This window comes from Petaurus breviceps, unplaced genomic scaffold, assembly GCF_028583685.1.
Source record: "Petaurus breviceps papuanus isolate PSGF00001 unplaced genomic scaffold, PetGlider_PUasm1.0 129, whole genome shotgun sequence".
NCBI classification, from domain to species: Eukaryota; Metazoa; Chordata; class Mammalia; order Diprotodontia; family Petauridae; genus Petaurus; species Petaurus breviceps.
In genome coordinates this window covers 5,130,385-5,143,350 of record NW_027185665.1, presented here as the reverse complement: position 1 = coordinate 5,143,350, position 12,966 = coordinate 5,130,385, and the positions used below count along the sequence as shown (strand labels likewise).

Here is a 12,966-nt window from a genome sequence, read left to right as displayed (position 1 = left end):
TCTTTAGGGGAGGTGAAAAGGAGCATCCAGAGATACAGCTGGAGATGTCAGATTGAAGCCAGATTATGAAGGGCATTAAATTCTAGGAAAGGAAACCCAGAATGTTTATTGTAGGCGATTGGAGCCATTTGACTTGTTGGGTGGAGAAGCGTCATCAATGTCTTCATTGGTGAAGCATCATAATTGGAACTTCAGTAGGAAGATTAACTTAGGAGAAATATTAGATGGATTGGATAGAGGAGAGACAAGCAATGTAGACCAGTTAGGAGACTATTCTATTCTAGGTAAGAGATCATGAATAAAGGTTTGAATTGAGGCAGTACCAGTAGGAATTGAGAGATTGAATAAATTCAAAGGATATTAAAGCATTAGAATCTATTGGACTAAATCTAATCAATTTAAATTGATTAAATATGAGGGGTAAGAAAAAGAGTCAGAGGAGAACCGTGATAGTTGACATCTGCTATCTGGAAAAGATGGTGGTGCTATTAATTGAAACGGGGAAGTCAAAAGGAGGAATAGGCTTTGACAAGTTGAGGGCTGTTTTGGACATGATGAATTTGTAATGTCAGTAGGGCATCCCAGTTTAGTGAGCAGTTGAGAATATGAGTCTAGAGCTCAAAATAAAGGTTAGTGCCGGAAATGATGGGTTATGAGACATTCACATAAAGTAAGAATGGTATCCAACCAGGAGAAGGTTGGAAGAGGTCACTTAGGGCAAATGTAGAGAGAAAAGTGACTTCTCTTTCCCAAAAGTTTAAATTCCTTGGGGAATTGTCTTCTAGGACACTACTAAGAGCATTTTGGCAACAGAAGATACAGGGTTCACAAAAGTCCATGAATTTTGGGTGGTGCTGGTCCTAGAGGGGAGAAGCAGAAGAAGCAGGGGAAATCACAATATGGGGTCGTTAAATTGTGTGATCCGACAGTATATTCAGAAAATCCTACAATAAGCAACTACTTACCTTTAAAAATGAGAACAAGTGCAGCCCCAGTGTAACGTAATGAAGAATGAAGATGCACTCTTGCAAACAATGACAGGATGTCCACTGGAAAGGGTATTTGAGAAAGTATTATTTTAGCCAAAGAACCCATTATCAACATAGCATCTAATTTACAGTGGAGGAAGGCTGTATAAAAATGTAGGTGCAATACTGATACTCATAAATAAAATCTTTAATATGGACAATTTTTTTTAAAAACTTGCCCTCCCCCAGTTAATGAGCTAAAATTAATCTTAATGTAGTTTCATATTGAAATTATGACTGTTTTTATAAAAAGAGAAATGCCATTGAGAAAGAAAAATACAAATTAAAATTTAGTGCCAGAGGGAGAGGGAAAGAGATATTGCATAGCTTAGAAACACAAATGAAATTGAATATTGTTGTTATGGAAACAAAATAAGTGATCAAACCATACATTAGGGCCTATAAATGATAGAAATGCCCAGTCTTTTACAAAGAATCTGCAGTAGCTAATTACCTTTATTGTACCTAATGCAAGCACAATAATAATTTTATGTAGTTAATGTTAAAATAGCAGTCCTTACTGATTAAATTAAAAACAATAATTGCATTTACTTATATGATAAAATATTCGTTAGATTTAGTGCTGCCATATTGCCACTTTAAAATAATCTCTTCAAATATGATAAAATCATTTCCTCAAAAGAAGAGCTTCTAGGAAAAAAGATATGCAGACCCACCTTTTCTAACTTGCCTACTATTCTGATGCCATTTTATTTCAATCCGTGTTCCAGGGATATTTGAATGGCATTTACTCAGAAATCTATATCCTGATGCATCCCCATGAAAAATTTACCTTCGTAGAGACTTATTCATAATTATAAAAGTTTTGAGTGTTCTACATCTGCAGTTAAGTTATTTCCATATGGAAGGAATGAACAAAACCAAGATGACACTAGGTAAAAAGTGGGTAGTGAATATGCATCATTACTTTAAAGAAACGTCTTCCAAAAAGGTGAATCATGAGCTCTTCTTCATAGAGTCTTGTAAGTGTGCTATGACCAGTGGAATTCCTCCCTTGGTGTTAAATCTCCAGGTAATGGATCTACCCTTGGATGAAAGGGCCCATTATCACTGTCGTCAAAGACTCATAGCTTGGTAGAGCTTAGTAGATTTTCCTTTCTACTGGTCTTGCATTTGATAACCTAAGGTTGCATCCATACCATGATGAAATAGATGAGAGCAGGAATTAAATGAGGGAAATAAAAATGAATAAAATATGACATATGCACACAGTCAACATGGCAAAGCGAACAGACTGCTAGCTTTTGAACAAGGAAGTCTTGGAGTCAAATTCTACTTTTGACCCTAATTAGCCATATGTGTAACCTCTGATCCTCAAGCTACTCAATAGGATTTATCTCCTAATTTATAGACAGATTAAGATCTGCATTGTTGGAAGGTATTCCTACATTGATGAAATTATAGCTCCTTGATGACTGATGTATATGTACATTATACTTAAATATCTCACACACACAAATCTACAAACATTGCTTGTCACTGTTTAAGTGGTCATCTATTGAAATCTATATTCTATGAATACAAGAGATTCATATATTCATTGGCCATGTGATTTGGTTAGTATTTCTTTTGCCATTTTAAATTATCTGACCTTATGAACAGAACACTTCATGGCAAATTTTCAAGCATAGGCAACATTTTCCATATCATTTTTAGTTTTTTTTTCTCTTTTCTTTTTTTTTTCCTGAGATTTACTGAATTTTCCTCAGAGGCTGGGTTTAAGAATTCTTGATTTGTGAAAGTTAAGATAAAGTTATGCGTGTCCCTCTTCACCAAGATTAAAATTAACTCTTTGTTTTGTCCAGTGCTTTATGTATTGTAGGCATTCATTGAATGTTATTCATTATCATACATCACTGTTTTCTTTCTCATTTCCTTTCTCTTTCCTTTATCATTATGGTTTCTACCTTCCCTGAAGAGTTTGCATACTACAATAGTGTTCTACTTGCTTTTCAAGTTAGTTTTAAATGTAGGACTGAAATGCAAATGTGACCATATTTATTGTCCTTTTATTTCTTGGATTCTTTTTCCTACTTTTTGTAGTTAATTCTAACTAGGGCCCAAGCATGAGACCATCTGGATAAAAATATTGAGAACTAAAAACAGAAGGTGATTTTATTTTAAATATTTTTCTTGGAAAGATGATGGTTTGTTCTTGACTATCCTTCATGCTATAGTAGTAGCAGAAAAGTAGTGTAAAGAAAAACAATTCATTCTGCTTTCAGTGAATGGATTGAATGATTTTTTTAATTGATCAAATTTTTTTTTTAATTCATGAACTTGACAGCTTATATTTTTTCTTATTCTTCCAGCAAAGAGAACCTTCTTCAAGACTGAGGTCCTGCAGCGTGACAGATGGAGTTGCTGAACAATCTCATCTACCACCGGTAAACTTAAAGCTAATTTTTAGTTGTTAGATGATAAATTATAACATATGAAATCCTCCCTTAGATACAAAAAAGCAGTTTTTCCTGGGCAGATAGATATTCTTAACCAACTATGGATATCCACATTTTTGAAAAAGAAAAGAAAAAATTCACAGCCCCATCTGTCACCAAAATACGGAAGCCTGGTTTTCCTTGATTATAGTCATATGTGAGGGGCACATCAACTCCCCTTCAAACTACCTCATCATTAAGGAGAAACATTTGGAATAAATGATCTCAACACTAAAAGCTCATGATCCTGTTAGCCCAACTCAATACCAATTCTTATTCATCTGCTTATAGTTTTTGCCAAGAAGTAATTTGCTGGCAATGCACGTTAATAATTTCTTTTAGTTTTAAAGAGTTACTTAGATTAATAAAATATATATATAAATATATAGAATGGGGTGGCTAGGTGGCGCAGTGAATAGAGGCCCTGGAGTCGGGAGGACCTGAGTTCAAATGTGGCCTCAGACTCTCAACACAAAAAATAGCCATATGACCTTGGGCAAGTCACTTAACCCCAATTGCCCTCCAAAAAGCAAAAAAAAAAAAAATAGATATGGAAGAGGGGATATGCTCATGTGAACATGTATTCTGAATAGGCATTGTTATATAACAATTTCTGTGTTCCCTTTCCAAAAAATTACATCCATTATCTGAATTTTTTTAACCAGGATCTTCAATAACACTTTCTTTGAAAATTAGCAGTGGCTTAGACTGTCTTTTCTCATTATCCAATAAAGTCCACGAACCATCTCAAGGAAGTTATCCTGGACCAAACAATTGACCATAAATTACCATTTGACTCATTATTTTTGACAAATTTAAATGAATACATTTTTTGCCTTTGTAACTCCAGTGTCTAGCACCAGTATCTTCATATAGTAGGTGCTTAATAAAAGTTGTTTTGCATATGATTGAAGTAGAATTAGCATGTGTGTGTTTATTATATATATATTTATACTTAAATTGTCTTGGGGAGGTATTTTGAGTAAGCATGAAAATGACAGGTACATGCAGATTTCTTCTGCTGAAGTTAAAATTTAACCTTTTTAATTTGTGATTTGGCCGTTAGAAAATTTGTTTTGTAAACCAATCAAACAAACAAAACACTATTATCTTCTGATTTTATTAAACTTGAATGAGCCATGATATAGAAATATGAGCAATTGTATTTTCCAAATCTATAAAGAATGTCTTCTATTGACATGCATTTTTTAATGGAATTAATTAGAAATGTTTTCGAAGTAGTCCATTCACTAGAATAACAAATAATTGGTTTCACTCTTCATATCTCCTAACTGGTAATCTGCACTCTTCTTCAGAAATTATTAACCTCTGTTCCCTATTCTTTACTGACCTATAATTGATTCCATACAATTAAACTTTTGTTCACTATATTTATTTAATTGATTTTTGAGTCTAGAGTTCACACACACACACACACAATGAAATACTGATCCAGTGAAATGAATGGCCATAATAGCATATTAACTAGTGGCTTAAACCTCATTTGGTGGTGGATAATGAGATTGTTAAGAATACAGAGCAGACAAATGTCTTTCTGGTATGATTTGGGTATAGACCTGTCTCAGTGAACTTTGATGAACTCTTGGGGTTCCTTTCAACCAAATAATCCTTTGATTCTCCTTAACGAATTAACGCTGCTTCTTTTTCTGTTGTAAGATCAAAGTATATGTTATTTTTGAAAAGCTTCACCTTCCTGAAAGCTGCTGTTTGGGGACTTCAAGGACACCCATATACTCAACACTCTTCTCTGGCTTTCTCAAGCTTTGTACTCACTGATCATCAGTGGCCAAATACTGATGTCCGAACCAAGAATTCTTTAATTCTTCCCTGTGGGGACTAAGAATGTCAAAGAAGAATTCTTTGGTGGTAGTTGTTTTTAAAGAAAAAAAATTCTTATAGTTGTTTGTTTAAAGAGAAAAATGAAACTTTCATTCTGATGGAGTTGTCAGTTGGGAATTTATTCATCACATCAAAAACACTATCTTCTTAGTTCTTTGTTATTTACTAATAAGGTTTTTTTTGGTAATTTAAAGAGGAAAAAATTCACATTCCTTTCTCCACTAATTATCAGTGATTGCTAGCTTGGTTTTGCTTCCGGACTGGATTGATTTAACAGGATTCTGATCTCGGGGGTTAACTTTCAATGACCCACACGTAGCTGTGATTCCTGATTCATGGAATATGAGAATTCCCTACCTGAATATTTTTAACTGACTTAAACTATGATTTAACAGCAGAGTGCCCCAACTAGGAGAGCCCGTTCGTCAACTGTCACTGGTGGTGAAGAACCTACGGTAATGCTCTTCTTTATCAGATACTAGCTACGAGTCTATTCGGGTTGGTTTTAACATTTTATATGAGGGTTGATTTTCTTTCTCCTTTTTAAACGACATTGACTTCAGGGTGTTCTTAAAATGCATACACTTCTTATTTTAACCCTTTGATTGGTTAAATACCCTATTCTATCTTTAGGAAAATAGAAGGTACTGTGATGCTAGGAATTTTTGTTACCTTTCCATGCAGTTACTCTCACTGTTTTTAAAAATGACCATTTACCATCTTTATCTGTTATGCTTTTTTTTGTTGTTGTTGGATGTCTTTTTCCTTTTTCTTATAATTCCAATCTAATCTATTACCTGGAATTACTCTGTGCATTTAGTCAATATATATTGATTTAATAATTCATCAATGGAATTATAAATATGGGATCAGAACTTATATGGTGAGCTCTTATCCACATCAGTTTCTCTCTCTGCAAATGTCTGAGTCAAATCCTTTTATCACCTCATATTTCTCTAGAAGAGTTTTTTTGCCTTAAGTTGTATATTTGAGGAATACAAATTAGTTTTACCTACGGGATGTTAATAATTTGAAAAATGGTCAAGTTGAAATGTTTATATGTAAAACTCCATTTGCAAGAAAATTGTCAGTAAAATCAAAATATTTTATGGTATCAAGTTGCAAACCATTTTGGAGAGATCTTTATCATGTGAAGTAGAAGGTGGGGAGAGAGAGAGAGAGAGAGAGAGAGAGAGAGAGAGAGAGAGAGAGAGAGAGAGACAGAGAGAGAGAGAGAGAGAGAGACAGAGAGAGAGAGAGAGAGAGAGACAGAGAGAGAGACAGAGAGAGAGAGAGAGAGAGAGAGAGAGAGAGAGAGAGTGAGTGAGAGTGTGAGAGTGAGTTTTCTTCTTACAATTGATCCTGGTTTTCCTGGGGTAAATCATGCCCAGTTTGCATGCTGTATCTTGGAATGACTTTAGCTATGTAGTTCAGATTGACTTTGAATGACATTTTGAAATAATTTTAATGAAAATTGGCATCAGCCAGCAATTTCCACTTCTTATCTGACGTTTTATAAATATTATCTCAGTCGACCCTCACAATAGCCCTAAGAAGTAGGGAGTCTTGTCTGCATTTCACAGTTGAGGAAACTGAGATAAACAGACATTAAGTGACTTACCCAGAGTCACACACTAGAAAGTGGCTAAGGCTGCATTTTGACTCAGGTTTCCCTCGCTCCTAGTGCCCTAGTGCCGCACTGCATCCCTTAGCTTATGGCGCAGACTCGCCCCACTCTGAGGAAGTGATTAAAGGTATTATTTCCCTCGTGCTTGTGTTTGTTTTGTTCACATCAGCTAATTGAATTTCAAAGAAGTTTAAAGCTGTCACTTGACCCTGGTGACACTGTTAAATTGGTGAAAATGGGTGCAGATCCCAGGTCTTTTAACTTCTTGTCTAGAGAAATGGCATGTCATTGTGGACAGAGGACAATTGGAGTCAGGAAGACTTTAGTTCAGATCTTGCTCCAGACATTAACTGGCTCTGAGACCCTGAGTAAGTAACCTCCCTCAGCCTCAGCATCTTTATACATAAAATAGGCATAATAATAGCACCTGTACACAGGGATTTTGTGAGAAGCACAGGAGAAAATATATGTAAAGTATGTCATCAACCTTACTGCGCTCTATAAATGAGCATTTCTATTATTATTATACCATGGTTAGTAATATTATTACAGCATGGCACTATATAAGAGAGAGAGACAGATAGGTATTTTATCCTGCTGTGCATGTATAAGATGGTAGAATTGACTTGGATGCCAGCAATATAACATTGTGCTGTTGTGTGCACACATACAATCTTGAAAAATTTCTGATGTGGTCAAGTATGCACCTCAGACTTTTAAATTTAAAAATATGAATAATGATCAACTCATCTAATCCCATCATTCTACAAATGAAGAAATTAAGGTCCCAAGACCTTAATCACACTGACCCCTAAGAGCATGATCAAAACCTGGGCCAGTGTTCACACTCTTTCAACATCCTTTCCATTATGTCAATATCTTATTTTGGGAGCGTATTGTAGCTGTTATTGTTTTATATCAATTAATTTTTTCATTTTACCTAAATTCAACTATTATGCAATTATAATGGATGGATATGTGACATCATCAGGCACAACAGTAAATGTTCAGCCTCAGAGGCAGAAAAATTGTGAAATACTATATTAAAACCTGTTAGCAATTGTTAACTTCCTTCTCAATGACCATTTTGGGAAGTAACTTATGAACAACAGAAAGATGAAACATTAGTAATCATGCCATCAAATGATGGTAACTCTACTTGCACTTATTTTACCTTTCCTGGCTTTGTTTAAAATCTGAATCGTGCATTCTTATTGCTACCTTGTAGGGAGAGTATAATGTGGGTTTGTGTCCTGGGTTGGCATCATAGATTAACCATCTTCAAAGAGAGCCAACTATTTCAGGAAAATCATTTAATTTAAAGGAATTAGGCTCACCAGCTTCATTTCACATCATTAGGAATATTGAGCATTAAAGGTCAATGTTTCCAACCATCTTTTGATTTCATACACTTTAGAACACTACATAAGCACGAGTTATTATTTATTATTCTCCCATAGTCAGGGGGAGAAAGTCCGTAAGATTGTCCTGTTAGCTAGTCTTGTGTCTAGATCACTGAACAAGGCATCCTAATTCAGCTTCCAGTTCTGATGAAGTCAGTCTTGTGTCATTAAATGGGTACTTGTCCTGGAGTCTCAGAATCTGGGCTCTGAGACTCGCTGAGCATGTGACTGTGGGTAAGCCAGTTCATCTCATCTATAAAATGGAGATGATTATATTCAGGCTGCTTAGCCTTACGGGGTCGGGGCGCCCAAAGCACTCTGTTAATCTCAAAGCCTTTTGAACTCTTAGTAGTTGTTAAACCTGCCCAAGTTATTCAAGATATTTTACTTTTGTGCAATTTCACTGACAAACTCCTTGTAACTTTCAGTAATCGTTTAATGGATCCTTTGTGACTAGAGGCATATCACTTCTTCTCTTTTAGTTTCTTCATCTGTAAAATGAATGAGGGGATGGATTCAGTGGCATCAAAGGTCCTCCCACCTCTAAATCTTTCATCTTAAATGCTCACATATCCTTGCCAGGCTATCAAAAGGACTAGAAAAACTCCCTCACAATTCAGAAAGAGTTTTATGAGGGCATGTCGCATTGCCTTTCCTTGCAGTGCTATAGAGGAAAACATGCCCAGTCAACAATAATTTCATCAGTGTGACTCAGCCAGTTTTTCTTTAGTCCATCTAGTTAAGAACATTTTCAGTGTGATTGATCCAGTAGGTTAAGACTCTGCCACCTGTATATTCCATGGACTTAATTAAGTCAGAATACATTCAAATTCATATCCCCACTGAAAAAAACCAGCAGGGCTGCCATAGGTTACAAGAATCACATCTACTGATCCCCTTCATTATGTGTATTGCCCTTTTTTAAGAAGAACTTCCAAGATCAAAATTTGCTGTGGTCTGCAAGAGTTCTCCTTTTGGATTGAATCCCTTTTTCTCCCAACAGTTTCTGACAGGACTAGAGAACAGGGCAGTTAATTTTAAAGGTTTATCACTTAATGGTTTTCAACAGGTGACAGAGGATAAAGTTTATATGGATACTCTTCATTTTCATACAATATCATTGCTCTTATCATCGTCAAAATAGTTTTCACCAGATCTTTATACCATGTGTTAGCTGCCCCATGGAGCAGATTAATTCCCATCTGGAACATACTGTATAGTACATGAAGTGAAATCTTTGACCTCTTGTAAAGTGTTGCCCAAGTTACGTGGCAGAACCCCATTTTAATAGGATGCTATTTCCAGCAATTACACTCCAGTCACCCACCCACATGACACCAGCTTTCTGTGTCCTGTTTTGCCAAGGTTTTTAGATGCTAAACTTAATCGCAAAGCAAAAGAGATTAGAGTTATCAAAGAAAGAACTTGAGTTACGAATACCTTTTATTCTTTTTCCTTTTAATGTTAAAAAGCATTTATTTTCTCTCCCCCTTCTCTTATACCCCCATACCCATTAAAAAGCAGAAAAACCTTAAAACAAATAAGCACAGTCAAGCAAAACATTCCCATAACGACCATGTCCAAAATTTTATGTGCCGCTCTGTATCATGAGCCCACCACCTTTGTGTCAGAAATCAAGTAGGATGCTTCATTATTGGCCTTCCAGAATCTTAGTCATTGCACGGTTCAGAGTTATTAAGTCTTTACTACTTGTTTGTCTTTATAATATTGTTGTTCCTGTTAAATTTTGCTCTTGGTCCTGCTTATTTCACTCTGCATCAGTTCACATAAGTCCCTCAGATACAAATATGTGAATAAAGAGATCATAACAGCATCTATTCAAGTAAATGGTGGTCCAAGAGGAGTCCCTAATTAAGGAAAATAATCATGAAAGAAGGTCAATATCTTCTTTCAGCTTTACATATAAAATATTACAGGTGTCATTTTGGTCTTCAGACCTGCTGAACCTTCCAAAACTTTTTATGTACTTTTTTTCTAAATAACACACAATGCTACCCTGTCCTCCTAGATAAGAGGACTAAAGTAACTTATATAGGATACATTCTTCACATGTAGAGTCATGGATTTAAAGAGAAAAGCTCTATTCAGATTCCTTCTTCTCAAACTCCTAAATAATTTTCAGCCTGTGGCGGCATCAAACCTTGAGAAATATGAATCCTAGTAGAGAAACCTTTTTCTGCTCTTTTTCAACCTTGCTTATATATTTGTCACTGTGTATAATCCTTGAAAAAAAAAACCTTAGAATGTAGTCAGGGTTGGAGGGGCTAACAAAAGACAAACACGCTAGTAGCTTGTTGGTGGAAGGAAGTTGGAAGGAACCACGCTAATAAATGATTAAAAATTCCAGACCCTTTGACTCAGATCCCATGGCCAGGCATATATGTCTCAAGAAAGGAAAAGACAGACATATAAAGGTCTTACATATACCAAAATGTTTGTAGTGGCATTTTTTTTATTATAACAAAGAATTGGAAAATGAGCCTCTTTTTATTAAATAAATACTTTCTTTTCTCTAAAAGGTTTTGTGTATTAGGATGTTCAGAAGGTAGAATTTAGGGTTAATTTGAGAAGGACTATGGGAGCATCCCTATTGCAGTTATCTGGGGAAATATATTCTTTAAAGTAGAACTAGTCAGACACTAAGGCATTGCTTTAATGAAAGATGACATTTAAATTTTATTAGAATTAAATTATTATTTAATAATTTATTATAATTTTTATTATTATTATAAAATAATAAATTTTAAATTAAATCTAAAATATTCATGACCTCAATAGACTTTTAGGACCAAGCAGTCTCTTATTATTATCATTTCCAGAGCAGTGGCTCTGTAGATTCAATAGATTTTAGGGCTTACACACTATGTCATTCTTGTACTTGATTCCTGTAATTGTATGTAGTGACGTTGCATACCTAAGGATAAGTGACTGGAAGTTTTACATTTTGAAGATAATCCCTTTTAAATGTGCTCCTGTTTTTTTTTTCCTAAAAATAACATTAATATGCTGTGTTAAAGGGAAAGGATTCTCAAGGTGAAAATGACGTTATAAAGCTGTTCACAGAATTATTGAAAAGCATAAAATAATGCCAGTTTCTTGCATAAACAGCCATCAGTGGCCTACGTACATACTACGCCGGGCCTTCCTTCAGGCTGGGAAGAAAGGAAAGATGCTAAGGGACGCACATACTATGTCAATCATAACAATCGAACTACAACTTGGACTCGGCCCATTATGCAGGTAGGAAGACTCTGTCCAAATTATAGCGGCAGGCAGTAGAATTTGAAAATGTGGCCCATTTTATTGTTTTTCAAAATTCATCCATTCTACTAAAAGATCATGAAGAAAATGTATATTCCACCAAGTATGGTATGGAGTTGAGTACAGAATTTACCTGCAGACACATTTCTTCTTTGGTGCCCAAGATGAAATATAATTGGGTTTATTTTTAGAATGTTAAATAAATAAGATTTCCAAAATAATAATAATAGTCTGTTATAATGTGTTACTAACATCTTTTTTCTGGTGCCTGAAGATAGTTTTGATTCTGGGGGAATGATTCATTTTTCTTCCCCTTAACAGTATTTCCCTGCCCCTTGTCCCCAATATTACTATGTTTAATGATTTCCTCTAAGACTTAAATAAGCCAAACTTTGTTGTTGTTATTGTTTGGGGGTTGCACAGCCTAATCAGAGACAGAAGAAGATGCTCACATTTAGCTAACTTGTCTTTGCCTCTAAACTAGCTTGCAGAAGACGGTGCCTCTGGATCAGCTTCCAGCAGTAACAACCATCTAAGCGAGCCCCAGATCCGCCGGCCTCGTAGCCTCAGTTCGCCCACAGTAACTTTATCTGCGCCGCTGGAGGTGAGAAGTCTGTCTCATCTAACCAAGGATCACTTCTATCCCGTGACTTCTCTCTCCCTCTTTCTCTTGTCTCTTAAGTCTGACTCCAGTTTGGCAGCCCCCTTCTTCCTTTCTCCATGGTCTGTTGTTTCCCTTTATAGCAAAGGTGTTCTTCTGGCAGCTTTTCTACATGCTTCTCTGTTTTGCCTAGCAACATTCTTTGATTCCTTTCACTTAATTCCCACACTCATTTTGCTGGGCTCTTGGTGAGTTGTGAGTTATTCCATCTTGGTTGGGACTTCTGCCATCATTACTGTGGACTCTCACCTAATTTTATTTTATAAACCTTCCAAGGCTTCTGTCTGAGCTTTACAATGTGGCTTTTGCTTTCATTGTTAGGAAACACTGGGATTGTCATTGTATCTGCCTTCATGTTTTTCAAGCAAAGATTCTGGCATAGGTATGGGTTGTTCATGTAGTCTACAAATCATGGCTGGGCATTCAGCTTGTGCTTTCATTTGTGTTGTTTACAACATTGTTTCTTAAGTATCATGATTGTCATAAGCAAATAAGTGAGTGGAAAAGCAATCCTTTCAAGGCATTGAGTGGTTACAGTATTGGGAGAGTAATTGTGTATCACTTAAATTCAGGGGATTCTGAATGCCTCATGTTTAAAATGTATACAGACAGGGCACATCGTATAATAGAACAAGCTTCCTCAAAG

General features: G+C 35.7%; 1 protein-coding gene across 7 annotated transcripts in view; it reads left to right on the top strand.

Annotated features, from left to right (window-relative positions):
• LOC138173169 (E3 ubiquitin-protein ligase NEDD4-like) overlaps window positions 1-12,966 on the top strand; it is a 507,966-nt gene that overhangs the window by 416,705 nt on the left and 78,295 nt on the right. For 4 of the 7 annotated variants that reach the window (XM_069103074.1, XM_069103095.1, XM_069103059.1 and 1 more), the window contains 4 exons: window positions 3,362-3,436; window positions 5,743-5,802; window positions 11,507-11,638; window positions 12,144-12,263. In XM_069103074.1, the coding sequence (XP_068959175.1) occupies window positions 3,362-3,436; window positions 5,743-5,802; window positions 11,507-11,638; window positions 12,144-12,263 (387 nt within the window). The remainder of the gene's footprint in view (window positions 1-3,361; window positions 3,437-5,742; window positions 5,803-11,506; window positions 11,639-12,143; window positions 12,264-12,966) is intronic. The other 3 variants (XM_069103087.1, XM_069103081.1, XM_069103063.1) reach the window with 1 other exon arrangement.